Source organism: Eucyclogobius newberryi, unplaced genomic scaffold (genome assembly GCF_026437365.1).
Source record: "Eucyclogobius newberryi isolate DKJ021-1_F unplaced genomic scaffold, fEucNew1.0.hap1 SCAF_2, whole genome shotgun sequence".
Lineage (NCBI taxonomy): Eukaryota > Metazoa > Chordata > Actinopteri > Gobiiformes > Gobiidae > Eucyclogobius > Eucyclogobius newberryi.
In genome coordinates, this window is record NW_027315834.1 from 18,760,467 (window position 1) to 18,777,059 (window position 16,593).

The 16,593-nt window shown below is 44.4% G+C and overlaps 2 protein-coding genes across 2 annotated transcripts; both read right to left on the reverse strand.

The window, feature by feature from the left end:
- Positions 1-312: 312 nt before the first annotated feature.
- sptlc1 (serine palmitoyltransferase, long chain base subunit 1) lies at positions 313-5,048 on the reverse strand. Its single transcript, XM_072454180.1, has 15 exons — positions 4,868-5,048; positions 4,165-4,272; positions 3,995-4,089; positions 3,831-3,924; positions 3,698-3,770; positions 3,437-3,569; positions 3,230-3,359; positions 3,063-3,152; positions 2,886-2,993; positions 2,197-2,292; positions 2,028-2,124; positions 1,894-1,948; positions 979-1,096; positions 821-894; positions 313-729 (listed from the first exon to the last, which is right to left on the reverse strand). Exons 1-15 carry the CDS (start codon positions 4,943-4,945, stop codon positions 636-638), a joined length of 1,443 nt encoding a protein of 480 aa, XP_072310281.1. The 5' UTR covers positions 4,946-5,048; the 3' UTR covers positions 313-635.
- A 3,681-nt stretch (positions 5,049-8,729) lies between these two features.
- On the reverse strand, positions 8,730-12,772 carry chsy3 (chondroitin sulfate synthase 3). The gene is made up of 3 exons (XM_072454034.1): positions 11,692-12,772; positions 10,777-11,060; positions 8,730-10,669 (listed from the first exon to the last, which is right to left on the reverse strand). The coding sequence occupies exons 1-3, from the start codon at positions 12,245-12,247 to the stop codon at positions 9,110-9,112; spliced, it is 2,400 nt and encodes a 799-aa protein (XP_072310135.1). The 5' UTR covers positions 12,248-12,772; the 3' UTR covers positions 8,730-9,109.
- Positions 12,773-16,593: the final 3,821 nt, after the last annotated feature.

The following is a 16,593-nucleotide window of genomic DNA, read 5'->3' on the forward strand; positions in this document are numbered from 1 at the left end:
AGTCTGGAGGATGCAGAGTGCGCTGCGCTCTCGGAGCTGCTGATCCTCAAGTGGCCCCTCACTGAAACTATGAGGGCACGCGCCTCCTCGCACGCGCGTGATAAAATGTGTCGCCTGGCGACCCCTACAGGTCACACAATGACCTCTGAAGGCACATCGGACTTGAAAAGGGAGTTTCAAAATGCGTCCAAGAGCGACATGAAGAGAACATGAAGTTTGAAAGAAGCCACGTAACAAAAAAGATTAAGCCACGTCTGAAATTAGATCAATTGTATTTGCAATTTGAAGAAATAAAGTAAAATAGGTCATTTTATAAAACAAAACAAGCAAAAATACTCCAGGGTACAAAACAATGTACTTGATAAATAAGATTGCTTTGGTTAAAGATTGATGAAAAGTTGTTTTACTGCTTTCTTTCTGTTTAGTGAAAATATGTTAATTCTAGCAAAATAGTAAAGACATGTGATGAAACAAGAATCATTAAACATGATATTTAAGACAAAAAAGTGATGAGTGAATAAAATATGACACAATAAAGCTGCACATAACATCCAGTGAACCAAGCTCTAGTGTCAATAAACACCAGTGCTTGTTCTCATCACAGTGAGGTCTAACTGCCCACTGAAGGCACAAGTTCATTTCAGGATCGCTGTAACTGCCTCTTTGATGCTCGACACGGCCTTCTGGATGTCCTCCTCAGTCTGTTCAACAGTGACCACCACCCTGATGCTGCACACAAGACCAGACATACAACACATCAGATTTACTCTTCACGCTTTTTGACAAACCTTCAGGGCAAACCCATGGAAACGTATTATACCTGGGAGCAGGCAGAAAACGCTCCTCCTTGTCTAGATACCTCGCTAGGGTCAGAGCAACATTTCGTTCCATACACTGACACGGAAAAATAAAAGAAACATCACAATATTAAAACTAGTCAGTCATGTATTTAGTTAGATAATGGGTTTAGTTACATACATGTTCTACAATGTTCCGAAGCAGCTGCAAATCAGAGTCTCTGGAGCCTGTAGTTCTTTCAAGCTGCAAGTGAAGGGCAGGGGCAAAAGGCACTCCCACCAACTTCAGACCAGGAATACTGAGAAAGACAAGCATCAAGAGCAACGATAAATCCACTACAGAAGCCTTAAACATGACACAAACCAGAGAAGCCCACGATGGTGAAAAGTTATTATTTATGAAAGAAAAAAAGAGAAGTCTGCGTAATCCCTCCTTCATCCAGGTGTGGTCCATGTTAGAAAAGGTTTGAAAAGTAATCTGGTCATCTGGACAATGTTTTCAAAAGCAAGACGTTTTGGCTGCCATTCGGAAGCACTTTTCATAGTGATAATGTCATCTTGATTTAAAAACATTGTCCTGATGACTTCCTACGAAAACTAAAAAAGTATATTCAGTATTAAGATTGTCAAAAGTATCAATCATCAGACACCAATTGATGCCAAAACTTAAAACTAAACTACATACACATTTAAGCAAGTATTTATTGACTTTATCAGAACTAGTATAGAACACATGAAAAGACGATTATTATAATTATTATTATTTAGGGTTTAAAATGACAGTCAGTATTGTAAAATGTATATATATTATCATATATATATATATATATATATATATATATATATATATATATATATATATATATATATATATATATATATATATATATATATATATATATATATATATATATATATATATATATATATATATATATATATATATATATATATATATATATATATATATATCTATCATTGTGGTATCGAAATCAGTATCGAGTCTATCGTTAGAATCAAAACATTAGCGTCTCAAACGTTAGTATCGTGACAACACTATTCAGTATGCTGTATGTGTAATCATTGATTTACTTACTCCTGTAAAGCCTCATAAATGTGCTTGGACTTTTTCCTCAGGACAGAGAAGATACCTGCTCGACACAATGTAAATTACACCAATATTCAAGCTTATTTAAGTAACATGAAGCGTAGATAAAATAGAGTCAGTACCTGGGTCCTCCTCCATGATGTTTAGAGCCTCAATGGCCGCAGCCGCCAGCATCGGAGGCAGCGAGGCAGAGAAACAGTAGCCCTGACCGGAAAGACGCTGCAGACAGAACAAACTTCTTAAACCTATTTGATCTTAACCTGAAAAAAGGCTTCAAAAACGTGCGTTTACCTGGTGGTCAATGACATAGGAGCGACCGCAGCAGAACCCCCCGATGGAGGCCACGGCGTTCTCCATGTTTGCACTGATCAGATCAATATCTTCGATCTGCAACAAGAGATACGTAATGATGACAATGGCAATAAGCATTTTCTGATTCTGTACAAATGAATGCAGAGATTTCACTTTTATACGGAGACGCTAGAAAAGTAATGACAAGGTTTTGGAAGTATGTAAAAAGTAGTGCTGCATGATGAAGATGATGAAGATAGATTTTTGTTTATCTCCAAATTTATAAAAGAAAAACGTCTTTACAACTCAAACAGTCAAATTTCAAACTGAACGGAGACTCTGCAGACTTACAAAAATGCACGTAAAAATCTGACATTTTTTTTGCCTCAGTTAAAAGACAGCAGTCATTAGTTTGAGACCCAGCTTAAGTCTTAAAAAAAACCACAAAGTTGATGGAAACACACGCATGGTTCAGTGGTTGAGGGATGTCAAACTCTAGTCCAATCACAATAATGACCCTGTTTACCGTTGGAGTCATGCCAAATATATACACGCTTTGATAGCCTGGTTTGTCAGAGGAGCACGTCCCGTATATTAAGACTAGTATGTTGATTCAGGGGCCAAAGTCATCTGAATGAGCAACTGTGTGGAGCTTTATAAAAAAATAAAAAAAAAATAAAAAAACTCACATTAACTCCGAAATGCTCCGTGATTCCTCTGCCATGTTCACCCAACACCCCGAAAGACATGCTCTCCTCCAGGAAGATCCGCACTTTATATTTGTACTTCAGCTCCACCTGACGACGCACACAAAAGAGCGTTAATATTACAATGGCACACTCGTAGGGATGTTTAGTTTAACAAACCAGTTCAGGGAGCGGACAGACGTCTGCTGTGTTTATGTACAATCCCTCAACTACAATGAACCTCCTGGTCACTCGAGCCTTTCTGGGATTCTGGAAAAATATGGAAATTGATGCAACACGGAACGCCACATGTGTAATTTAACAAATATAAACTCAAGACGCTTTACCTTCTGGTCTTCCTGTTCCTGTTCCCTCAACAATCTCTCCAGATCTTCCATGTCATTATGCTTGAAGTATTTGATAAAGCTACGAGATGCTTGAAGGCCTTTCTGAATGGCAAAGCAGGCCGCCTCATCGCTGGGTAAACAACAAAAACACACTGGTGACGCGAGCATGTGAAAAACAGTGCACATTTTAGCAGGGAAAATGCTTACACAAAGACGATGTCTCCCCTCTTGGAGTAGGCCGGTATTGCACTAGCAATGGTTGCAAAACCATAAGAGTAGATAATGGCCTCCTCTGTTTTCATAAAGTTGGCCAGACGACTCTCCAACTCCAGGTGAACATCTATTGGCACAAATAGTAGTTTATCATATGTGGAAAGTATTGCAAAACCAGTAACATTTTGAGCGACACAGAAACCCATTGATTTGAAAAAATTAAAATGCAAAATACAAATATAACTCTACACTCACCAAAAGTCCCATAGAAGCCTCTTGGACCACATGTGCCCACGCCATATTTCCTTAAGGAAGCCAATGCCTTTTCCTGATTCAAGATAAAAATACATAAACACTGACACTTTAGTGGCACTAAAAGGCAACTTACTTTGACACGATCATTGTCCAGCAGACCAAGGAAGTTAAAAGAAGCAAAATTAATGCATTCCTTTCCGTTGATTACAATTTTGTGACTGGGAGGTCTGTAATGAAAAAAATATGATAAAAGACTTTAAGTGCAACTGAAATCCAAGTTTAGTCAGGCAGTTTTACCCCGTCACAACGTCATAGTTTGTTGAAAAATGGTCCTTGGAAACAGGAGGCACCAGCGGCTCGGGCTGCCATTCCTCAATCAGATCCTCCTTTTCCTGCAACAAGGGAAAGGTCAGTTGCTCTACTCTTTACACTGCATTTGTTTGTTTGCTGGTATTTGCAGAGTCTACCTTCTCTGTCAGTTTATACGTCTCATGTAGCCTGTAAGTTTTGGAGAAGAGCAGTCTAATTATCCACAGTATGAGGATCCCTTCCAGAATCAGATGATAAGCAGGCGCCTGCAAAAAAACAGGATAAGGATGGCTTATTAGGTTTGAGTGTGGCTGCTGTGGTAATTGGGTGTGAGCTGATGGCATGTAGAAAGTGTTGGCTTGTGTTAGCTGGTGTCACTTCTCACAGGTGCTGCTTTGACAGGAAAAGCTTCGTTTATAATTTCAAAACAACAATATTTATTCGGAGGTGTTGTCAGACATTTTATTATCTTTGGAGAATGTCAAGAGTCTAGACATGTAAGATAAAATAAGATCCCAAAATGGAAATTCTAGTGTTGCAACACAGATACGGCGCGGAAGTAAAGAAAAACAGATCGTTTTGAGGGTAAAGTTACAACTGGATCATTTCACAGACAGTTCGCCCGACTTCCTTGTTGTTTTCTCTGTTCAAACAAAGAAAAAAAAGGCCAGTTTGAAACTGGCTCCAGGCATCTGTCAAACATCGCCCCATCATCTCTACTTCCTGACTGAGGACTTCGGGTTTAACACACTTAAACTAACTTTAAGCAGAAATCATAAGAAGAAAGACACAAGAGGCAGGATCGACCAAATACTGAAAATACAACTATAAACAAAAGAGTAGTTTAAGAGGAGAATTTACCTCATAAAACGCTTGCACCATTTCCACCAACACCCACTGCTGCCCCGACGCCATGTTCCTGCTGCGCTGGAGCGTCATAGATGTGCGACGTTCACGTCCACAACAGAATCGTAAATTGTATTTAAGGATTGTACGAACTAATAGATCTAAGATAGTACTCAGCCCTGGGTCTACAGGGGTGCAAAAGGGCGCATTGCAGCCTCATTCAACAGTGTTTGCACCATCATTTCAGGTGCGTTAAATAAAGACATGATGGAAGAGTATCATCTTGCACCCCTTTGAAACTCAGACCCTCAGTCACTTTAGTCTAGACCCGGGTCTGATTGTGCTACACTAAACTTGTTTCTGTCATGCCCCCTTCCGAGTATCCATGCAGCATGAAGTATATCAGCATAAAACCCTAACCCACGTCTCGGGGAACATAGGACCCCGGAGAAGACTCACGTTACTTCTACTCTGTGGACTACTCTTACTACTACGAGTCCCAGGCCGTAACACACATTAGCTTCAAAGCGAAAAGGAATCAAATGCTCAGCACACATAATTATTTTCGAATATGCTTTATATCCTCAAATGAGCGTCCAGTGGCAGAGCAAGTTCAAAAGTTAGATTCAAAAAGGGGAGAGACAAGCGCGATGGGAACCAGGTGTAACGGGACAGAGGAGAGACACAGAGTAGATACAGAAGTAAATATTAAAAAGCAGATAACTTATACTCTTAATAATAATAAAATAATAACAATAGTAACACTCTTATTTACAGCTGTTATATGGACAGAGAATATTGCACCAGGATGATCGACATTATGTCACAGCATTGCACATGAATATGACAGCATTGCACAAGATTCTGAAGATGAATGACACATGTTTAGGTCTAACAGTGTAACTAACACCTCTCCTTGACACATCGAGGGTGGATCAGTCTGTCACTGAAGCTGCTCTCCAGAGCGGACAGAGTGTCCTGCAGGGGGTGACACTCACGGTCCAGCGTTGATGTGAATCTAGCCAGGACCCTTCTGTCCCCCACCTCCTGCACCGAGTCCAGAGCACAGCCCAGGACGGAGCTGGACTTCTTGATGACTTTGTCCAGCTTCTTCCTCTCCCTCTCTGTGATGCTGCTGCTCCAGCAGGCCACACCGTACAGGAGCTGATGCAGACGTGTGAAGCGGGTGCAGGCAGGCCGGCCCAAGCCTTCAGGGGGCCCTACGCGAAAACATTTTTGGGGGCCCCTCACTACGTCATCAGAATCAGTTTTATTGCCATTGTCAGTAAACAATTCACATATGGGAACTTCAACGCAAACAAAGCGCACCAAAACGCCAGGGTATCCGTTTGCCAGTTAGGCAGACATGTGTGAGGGGCACAGATGCAGACATGTGTGAGGGGCACAGAGGCAGACATGTGTGAGGGGCACAGAGGCAGACATGTGTGAGGGGCACAGATGCAGACATGTGTGAGGGGCACAGAGGCAGACATGTGTGAGGGGCACAGATGCAGACACGTGTGAGGGGCACAGATGCAGACACGTGTGAGGGGCACAGATGCAGACATGTGTGAGGGGCACAGAGGCAGACATGTGTAAGGGGCACAGAGGCAGACATGTGTGAGGGGCACAGATGCAGACATGTGTGAGGGGCACAGATGCAGACACGTGTGAGGGGCACAGATGCAGACACGTGTGGGGGGCACAGATGCAAACATGTGTGAGGGGCACAGATGCAGACACGTGTGAGGGGCACAGATGCAGACATGTGTGAAGGGCACAGATGCAGACACGTGTGAGGGGCACAGAGGCAGACATGTGTGAAGGGCACAGATGCAGACATGTGTAAGGGGCACAGATGCAGACATGTGTGAGGGGCACAGATGCAGACATGTGTGAAGGGCACAGATGCAGACACGTGTGAGGGGCACAGAGGCAGACATGTGTGAAGGGCACAGATGCAGACATGTGTAAGGGGCACAGATGCAGACATGTGTGAGGGGCACAGATGCAGACATGTGTGAGGGGCACAGATGCAGACACGTGTGAGGGGCACAGATGCAGACATGTGTGAAGGGCACAGATGCAGACACGTGTGAGGGGCACAGAGGCAGACATGTGTGAAGGGCACAGATGCAGACATGTGTAAGGGGCACAGATGCAGACATGTGTGAGGGGCACAGATGCAGACAGGTGTGAGGGGCACAGATGCAGACATGTGTGAGGGGCACAGATGCAGACAGGTGTGAGGGGCACAGATGCAGACACGTGTGAGGGGCACAGATGCAGACACGTGTGAGGGGCACAGATGCAGACACGTGTGAGGGGCACAGATGCAGACATGTGTAAGGGACACAGATGCAGACATGTGTGAGGGGCACAGATGCAGACATGTGTGAGGGGCACAGATGCCGACATGTGTGAGGGGCACAGATGCAGACACGTGTAAGGGGCACAGATGCAGACATGTGTGAGGGGCACAGATGCAGACACGTGTGAGGGGCACAGATGCAGACACGTGTGAGGGGCACAGATGCAGACACGTGTGAGGGGCACAGATGCAGACACGTGTGAGGGGCACAGATGCAGACATGTGTTAGGGACACAGATGCAGACACGTGTGAGGGGCACAGATGCAGACACGTGTGAGGGGCACAGATGCAGACACGTGTGAGGGGCACAGATGCAGACACGTGTGAGGGGCACAGATGCAGACACGTGTGAGGGGCACAGATGCAGACACGTGTGAGGGGCACAGATGCAGACACGTGTGAGGGGCACAGATGCAGACACGTGTGAGGGGCACAGAGGCAGACACGTGTGAGGGGCACAGATGCAGACACGTGTGAGGGGCACAGATGCAGACATGTGTGAGGGGCACAGAGGCAGGCTGATGCATCCACTCCTCTGCTGCTCTCTGTATGAAGCGTTGAACCACATGTTGGCACTGGGCATTTTTCTGTTTCTCAAAACACGTCTGTCGTGCAATGTGCGCATACATTTCTCCAAATGTCTCCCAAACAGGCGCGCCCCACAGTTTGAGAAGCTCTGCTTTAATAGATTTATCCCCTCTACGCCTCGCTTAACTGTCTGATGTGCATCCCATGGATCGAAAAAGTATAAAAGTATCTGAAAGTATCTGAATAATATGATGGACCGTAATATTCCTTGTTCTTCAGTAAACTAAAATAAAACAAGTCAGAGAAGTAAATCCGTACATCACATACATAATCAGCATATATTTTATTTAAAATTATTGCCGAAATACATCATGTTTATAAACATCAACGCTGTAATCACATTGTTTAATTTCTTGATATTTTTGTTTAAAACAGTGGTGATCTGTCACTGTGGGCTATACAAAACATTAAAGAAAATATACAATACAATATCTTTACTTCAATAATACAGACCACTGAATGAGCTTTTTTTGTACAATTTGTTAAAAAAAAAATATATATATATTTATATATGCGGTCCTGAGTCAGTACCTATAATAATTACTCTGTATTAAATTATTTTTAAAAGTAATACGGGTTAACATTGACCAAATGACTTCAGCAAGTGAATCTGTTGTATTTATGGGGGTCAGTGAGAGGGCTAGAAGAGAGGTAGTTTTAGGGATACACCTTAAAGTGCATTTAAATTGTATATATTAGTGAATATGAATATAATTAAGATTTTACCCAAACATTGTTCCAAGCTTAGCCTTTACCATAACCCTTTCCTAATCTTGTCATAACTTTGAATGACCAATAATAGCAGACCGTCCTGATCCGACACAGAATTAACCATGTGACACAGCTATAACACAACTGTTACCTAGCAACCATATTGTAGACAAGGGCCGAAATCCACATAATTTACACATACGGTATGATCTAACAATAATCATGTTTATTTAAAAATGATTCTGTTCTAAAACTCTGCATCAAAAAAAATATCTTATTTTAAGGGGCTAACTTAGTGTGTCCTATTGCAAATGAGAAAATGTGTTCTGAAATGTGCCTAAAGCAGGAGATAACACACACACTCTCAGATCTGAGCCAGGAAGAAGCCACAGTTGGAGCCTTATCCAGGATTACCAAGAAAAATGTGCCCACTGTGCAGGTTTTTGATTGATGGGAGAAATTGGAACGTCCCAACAAGAATGGTACATTTAATTAGCAATTCTACTCATTTATCAAATATATTTTATTATGACTTTTATTCGGCAGACTAAGGTAAACTGAGTAGACGTAAAGAGGATATCATCAATCAGGATACAGTCCTGTTAAAGCCCTCCGTGTGTTTTTCAAGCCAGAGCTCGGCCAGCTGCATTGTTGATGCATACGTACTTGCTCTGGACCCAAGGCACATTTTGAATTGTTTCTGCTCCAAACTGGAGTTACAGTGAACAGGGTGATAAATATGCACAATTCCTGGTTCTTGGCTGCGCAAGACTTTTAAACCAGAATTAATAATTTTCGTGAAAAGATCTACATCCTCCAAGCCCCAACCCAAAATAGAGGTATCAAAACCTCCAGCTTTTATCAAATCACTTTTAAAAATACAAGTGATTCCAAAACCATAATCACGCCAGAACCCACTTTTTTTAGTGAACACAAATTTGTTATCTCTTGGATTGTTTTCCGCATAAACGATCTTTGGGTTGTACTGACTAAAAACGATTGGAAAATAAACCTGTTTACCTTGAACAGTGTTGTCTCTGCATCGCTGCACAGCATCAGCATTAAAAATAAGATCAACATCACAGAAGAAGAGGAGAGTGTCATTGTCGAGCAGAGCAGAGCCAATCTCCAGAGCAAGTCCCCTGGAGAAGTTTCCCGTCATGGGGATAACAGTTAGGTCTGCTCTAGGGTACTTTCTGCTGTAGTCGTCCATTAACTGAGCATGCATCCCTTTCTCTTGACTGCTTTCATTTTCAACTAGAATGATGGAGAGCTTTACATTTTGTTTTGGAATCAAACAAACCTTTTCAAAGTTGTCCATAAAGCGGACAAATATTTCATAGCGCCCTGACAATGGTACAAGAATGTGGACTTTCTTCTGACTTAGATCCCACATTTCCTTTGTCGGCTCATAGAACTGAAAAGATGACAAGAACTTTAGAGAGTTTGACAGAAAACTCTGTGACTCAGAGTTTATGGCAGCCACAAGTTCATTCACGTCCAGCTCTTCCGTCTCTGTGACAAAAGGTTGGCTGAAGGACTGTTGCAGATAAGCATGTCGTCTCACAGGCACCGTTATTTTACGCCCTTTATGCTTTTTATACAAAAGCAGTAAGTCTAATATGTATTCAGCTCCATGCATCGGATCTACGCGGTAATAACCATACTGCACCTCTTTAAAGTCAATAACACGGCCACGTGTTTTTGAATTCTCATTGATCATTTTCATGACTTGCATTATAATGTCTTCTAATGCAGTTCGAAGAGAGTTTCCAAGGCTTTGTCTCGACATCTTGTTTTCTACCGCAGAATAAATATGGCGGCCCGTCAGGAAATCCCACTCAAGCAAATCACTTCTATCATTGGGCTGGAAGCGCATGTATGAAGGCAGAGCACCCAGCTGCTGGTCCTCCCATAGCACCTGCGTGTCACTGATTTGGCTCATAATTAGTCCTTCACGATGAAGCAGGATGCTACGATAACGAAGTCTGGAAATCTCACGGCTCAACATGAAGTTGTGGAGTCGGTACTGGTACGCAGGTCGTTTGTTTGGGTGGAGTGTGATCGCATTGTGGATCTTTGGGCTGTGGAATTCTTCAATGAAACCTTTTTTGTGCTCATAGTTTTCATAGAAGAGTTGCTGCATCTGTAAAAAAGTGACATGATGATTAATTTTAAAAGTCTTTTTATATATTATTTATATTATAAACACAATGATAGTATATGTATACTAACATGTATGTTAGCACATACCTCATAAGACCATACACACTGTGTTCCTCCAAATCTCCGCACGCAGCGTCCCACCTCCACATCCTCGTGTGTTGTGTACAGCTCTCTGAGACAGGTGCCAATGTGAGGAACCATCCGGCGTAGCACCTCTCGACTGAAGATCATCCCAGGACCCCCCATGCAGAAGTTCTCCCCGGGCTCCAGCGCCAACCTGCCTAACTCTTCTGCCATGCCCAAGCCAGTCTGACCGAGGTAGAGCGGTTTACTGCTGTTCAGAGAGCGGAGAAACAACTCCAACTTTTCACCTGTTATGAAAAAACGGAGGTTAATGAGTAGCGCTGGGTTGAAATAATCGATTTTCCGATTTTTAATCGATTTGCATATTAATGACCGATTATCAATTCGTACGTCCAAAGATCGATTTTTTTTATTTTTTATTTTATTTTTTTTTATTTAAAAAAAATCAAAATTAAATCAAAATTCTTTTCTACATTTCCCTCAGTGAACTTCAATCTACCTTCAAGAAAGATAATTCAGGACTCCTGGATTATCTTTCTTGAAGGTAGATTGACCCTTAACCTTTTCATCAGTCTTCCATCAGTAACTACCAATACTTGTAAGATTTGCTGTTAATATTGATATAATACTAGTTTTAATATGTTGTTTCTCTACACAGTCATGAAGTGAAGGAAACGGTTCAAATACATTTTTCATTTTTAATAACATTAACCCCCGGATCAAATCGAAATCGGATCGAATCGGAAATCAGATCGAAATCGGAGCGAATCGGATGGGATCAGAGAAATCGGAAAAAAATCGATTTTGAAACGTAAAAATCGGAATCGAATGGATTCTTGAAATTTGAATCGAAACCCAGCTCTATTAATGAGTGGAATATGGTCCATATCTGAGACCGAGCTATAATCGAGCCATCACCTCGTATGTAGACATCATCATCAGCCCGCATGAACCACTCATACTTATCCAGGTAGTGGTCGTGGATGTATTTGAGCATCATAAAAGATTTCTTCTGTGGGGGGTATGAGTCGTCCACACCTGCCAGTGAGACCACGGGCACAGGGACAGGCAAAGGGACAGTGTCTGAGCCGGCGCTGGAGAAAAACTCCACTTTCCCGGGCACAGAGTGTGCCCACGTTTTGTAGGCCGCCACTGCCCGAGACGTCAGGTACTTTTTGGCCGTCATAACTCCAACGTAAAGGAATCGTCTGGGTCGACTGATAGTCCCGTTGTCCTGAGGGCTTCGGTCAGTGTTGGGGGTGGGCTGTGGTGGGCTGCCTCGGTCAGTGAGGAGCACTGAGCCCCCCTGTGCCCCCGGGGCTTTTCCAATAGACACGTCCCCATAGTAAGAACACACAGACTTCCTCCGTTTACTGTCCAGCACCTGAGGCACAATGAGCCACGATGACGCCGTGAACCCAACGAAGATGCCAAAAAACAGAGTAGTCCACGGTCTCCTGGATTTTAGAGCCATGACTCAGATCAGACTCCAGTTTTAGCCCTGCAGGGTAAAACATGAATAGAGCCGTTGTTTATCCTCGCTGCTGCTACTGCTGCTGCTACTGCTGCTGCTTCTGACGTGTATGTGCACCAGCTCTGAGGTACAGCAGCTCTGTCCACCGAGACTCTCGCCATTTTCATCTTCAATTATTGATCAGCATTAGTTCCTCTTCAGAAAGAAACAAGATTTGAGGTTCCACTTGTGCCACAGAAGTCATGATAGTTAAATAAATAGAAATGAGCAAATCTACCTGATGTGGAGCAGAACCCAGTCCCATCAGTGAGCTCTTTTTTCATGATCAGAGCAGACTAATTAGCATAGCTTAGGTGTTTGTGCGTCTTCATGTTGACGCGCGTCTTTTCTCCGTCTCAGCTAAATATACGCAATTAACGCTTCATAAATGTTCTAAATGAATGAACAAAAATTTACTAAATTAGCTTTCTGGCGGCACTGAGATCACAGAAAAGACAAGTTTGTAAAGTCAAACAAACATCGTCGCACTTCCTTGTCAACGTTTCAGTCTTTCAGAATAAAATCTGCTTCGTTTTACTTTGTTTTTCCTGATATATTTGCCATTCAATATTTGCTGGGATGAAAACGCTGATTTACAGATGAACTGAATTTTGCAGTTATCAATGGTATTTTGAAACAATAGCATTGTTAAGACCGTAAATCACTTATTTTGAAATGTATGACATTCGCACACACTTCTACAGTTCTACAAATCTACCAGAAGATGTCAGCAAAGACAAACTGCAAGTCAAACTATATTTTCTTTAGGCTGCCCCAAATAAATTGTCTATTTGCTGTAACCCGAGTCAAAAAAAATTGAGTGGGTCGGACAGTAGGCAAATTCTTATTTTTTTTACTTTGAAGGCAAAAAAGAAAGATCGAAATTTTGCCATTTTTTGAGTCGGAGTGACCACCAGGGGTCAGGCTTCAACAGTCAATGACGGAAAACGTCTCTATCAACCCGATCGGGAGACTAAATCTCACGATTTTAAGATATTTCAATCGACCTTTTGTACGCCGCAATCCTTTATTTTGGTAGCGAAGGCAGGGGGAACATGCGGGGGACACGGGCGCCGCCATGTTTGTTGTGATGACGCTGCTGGGGGTGTTTCAAACCCAGAATGCATTGCGTAAGTCAAATTTCTCACCCTGAGTGTGACATTACACATCCAGCAGTCAAAAATCTTTTGCCTTGTTGGGAAAGCGGAAAAGCAAAAACATCTTGCTTTGCTTGGACAGCAAGTCAAATTGCAACTGAGATGGAAATCCAGGGGAGAAATTATAATTCTGCTGTGTCCGACCCAGTCACACCTTATTGGCTATTGCCAGCAGGTGAAGTTGACTTATATGTTCACGAGATGGAAGGTAGAAGGGGAGGAATATTTTGGAGGCTGTGAATGAGAGAATTCATAATATCTATTTAAGTTGCATTAACATATACACATATGGGTCCAAAGAACTGGAATCAGGGAAAACGGGTTATGCATATGTTATACCGGAGTTAAATATAAAAACAGAGAACAACCTTGCGGTTTACACAGTTGAGATGATTGCTATTATGAAGGCGTTACAGTGGGTGGAAGAAAATAGAGTTGAAGAGGCACTTATATGTTCCGATTCATTTGCCTCATTGACTTCTATTCAAGCTTCCTCATCACAGAGCCGTCCAGACATACTCTTTGAAATGTATCAGTTTTTGTTTCGACTTAATTGTCACCAAATTCAGATCAAATTTATGTGGATCCCAGCTCATAAGCAGATACCTGGAAACAAAATGGCTGACTGTCTTGCTAAGCAGGCGCTAAAGGAGGAGATCATGTTTGAAGTAGCCCTTAGTACTTGAAATCTCAAATCATAAGTCAAATTGTAAAAGAGTGGCAGCGGCGCTGGGATGAAGGGCAGAAGGGGAGACACATGTATCAGGTACAAAAGAAGGTAGGGAAGGTAAAAACTCTGGGGCTGAGCAGAAGAGAGCAGGTGGCAATTACAAGATTAAGATTGGGACACACTGGGTTAAATAAAACGTTACTGGGGAAACATCCTTCAGGATTGTGTGAATGTGGAGTTGAAATTGAGTCAGTGGAGCATGTCCTTTTACGATGCAGTAGGTTTGAGGCAAAGAGGGAGGTTTTCAAGCGGGATTTTATCAGGAACAGAGAAGTGTTTAGTTTGAAAAATATATTGAAAACCACAGAATGCAATGATTTAGTAAAATTCTTAAGGGAAACAAAGCTGATAAATAGAATTTGAGGTATAGATGCATAAGTGCAGATACTCTGACCCACACTCCAGCACAGTAGGTGGCGGAAATGCACCTAACGTTGGTTGCCACCCGCCAAAAAACGCCAAGAAGAAGAAGAAGAAGTGTGACATTACTATGGACAGGTCAGTGGCGCCAACAGAGGCCAATTGACTTGTGTATGACTTACAAAAACACCTGTGTGCGTTCTGTTTTATTACAGAAGCGTGTGGAGGGCTGAACATGAAGTCGCACATGCGTATGGCGGTGCGTTATCAGTCCTTTGGGATAAAAAATAGGTGTGCCGAAGTGACAAAAATATTCGACACGGCGGTTTAGGAAAGACCGGTTGGTGAGTCGGCGAAATAATTGAAAAATAAAAGACATTTTCTCAACAAAATGCTGATATTTATTTTCAGTCGGCTGGTTTCATACCGGGTCGGTCGGGTTACGGCAAACAGACACATCATTTTGCTCAGCCTTATATTGCTATTGGTTGGGAAGGATTTTTTCATGTAACATTATTTAATATAAGACAAAACAAGCTGGTTGATGTGGTTCGCAGTGTTTATTTCAATCATTGACTGTAGATTTCAATGGATGAGAAACGAGGAGAGAGAAGCGCTGTCCTATTGGTCCAGATCCCGGTGACGTCATTAGAACCAGCTCTTGAGAAGCTGTGCCCCCTCCCCCCTCCGCAGTGACTTCGTCTATAGAGGTCATTCACGTGACGTCACACGACCGCCCCCCACGCTCGCCCCAGGCTCCTCCACGCTCCTCCAGGCTCCTCCCAGGCTCCTCCTCCACGCTCCTCCAGGCTCCTACAGGCTCCTCCAGGCTCCCCCAGGCTCCTCCAGGCTCCCCCAGGCTTCTCCAGGCTCCTCCAGGCTCCTCCCAGGCTCCTCCTCCACGCTCCTCCAGGCTCCTCCAGGCTCCTACAGGCTCCTCCAGGCTCCCCCAGGCTCCTCCAGGCTCCCCCACGCTCCTCCAGGCTCCTCCAGGCTCCTCCAGGCTCCCCCAGGCTCCTCCAGGCTCCTCCATGCTTCTCCACGCTCCTCCAGGCTCCTCCAAGCTCCCCCACGCTCCTCCAGGCTCCCCCAGGCTCCTCCAGGCTCCCCCACGCTCCTCCAGGCTCTCCCAGGCTCCTCCAGGTTCGTCCAGGCTCCTCCCGGCTCCTCCAGGCTCCTCCGGGCTCCTCCGGGCTCCTCCACGCTCTTCCAGGCTCCTCCAGGCTCCTCCAGACTCCTCCAGGCTTCTCCACGCTCCTCCAGGCTCCTCCAGGCTCCTCCAGGCTCCCCCAGGCTCCCCCACGCTCCTCCACGCTCCTCCACGCTCCTCCAGGCTCCTCCAGACTCCTCCACGCTCCTCCAGGCTCTCCCAGGCTCCTCCAGATTCGTCCAGGCTCCTCCAGGCTCCTCCGGGCTCCTCCGGGCTCCTCCGGGCTCCTCCACGCTCTTCCAGGCTCCTCCAGGCTCCTCCAGACTCCTCCAGGCTCCTCCACGCTCCTCCAGGCTCCTCCAGGCTCCTCCAGGCTCCTCCAGGCTCCCCCAGGCTCCTCCACGCTCCTCCACGCTCCTCCAGGCTCCTCCACGCTCCTCCACGCTCCTCCACGCTCCTCCAGGCTCCTCCAGGCTCCTCCAGGCTCCTTCAGGCTCTCCCAGGCTCCTCCAGGCTCCTCCAGGCTCCTTCAGGCTCTCCCAGGCTCCTCCAGGCTCCTCCAGGCCCTTTTGGCCATGGGAGCGGCGCACGGCAGGGCTGACAGCTGTTCAGCCCGATGGAGGTGCGCTGAACCCCGGGCATGCAGACTCACGTACCGCTGTCTGCGCTGGAGATCCGGATATATAAGTCTATCTGTTCTGCGGGCGCTGTAGAATTAAAATCAGTTTAGTAGACACTTTGATGATCTGAAGTTCTATGGTTGTCACTCACTTGCGTGCGGACGGAGCGGCTCGCAGCACAGGGAGGTGACAGCTGTTCAGCCCGGTGCAGATGACCGAACCCCGGGCATGCAGACTCACGCACCGCTGCCTGCGCTGGAGCTCCGGAGAATAAACGCTGTTTAAAAACA

Bases quoted from the DNA above. Each gene is read 5' to 3' on its own strand.
- sptlc1 (XM_072454180.1), bottom strand. From the start codon at position 4,945: ATGACGCTCCAGCGCAGCAGGAACATGGCGTCGGGGCAGCAGTGGGTG. The intron at 3,360-3,436 runs GTAAGCATTTTC...TTGTTTACCCAG, and splicing joins AGGGGAGACATCGTCTTTGT to CGATGAGGCGGCCTGCTTTG. The intron at 2,125-2,196 runs GTAAACGCACGT...TTCTGTCTGCAG, and splicing joins CCTATGTCATTGACCACCAG to CGTCTTTCCGGTCAGGGCTA.
- chsy3 (XM_072454034.1), bottom strand. From the start codon at position 12,247: ATGGCTCTAAAATCCAGGAGACCGTGGACTACTCTGTTTTTTGGCATC. The intron at 11,061-11,691 runs GTGATGGCTCGA...TTTTCATAACAG, and splicing joins TGATGATGTCTACATACGAG to GTGAAAAGTTGGAGTTGTTT. The intron at 10,670-10,776 runs GTATGTGCTAAC...ACTTTTTTACAG, and splicing joins AGTGTGTATGGTCTTATGAG to ATGCAGCAACTCTTCTATGA.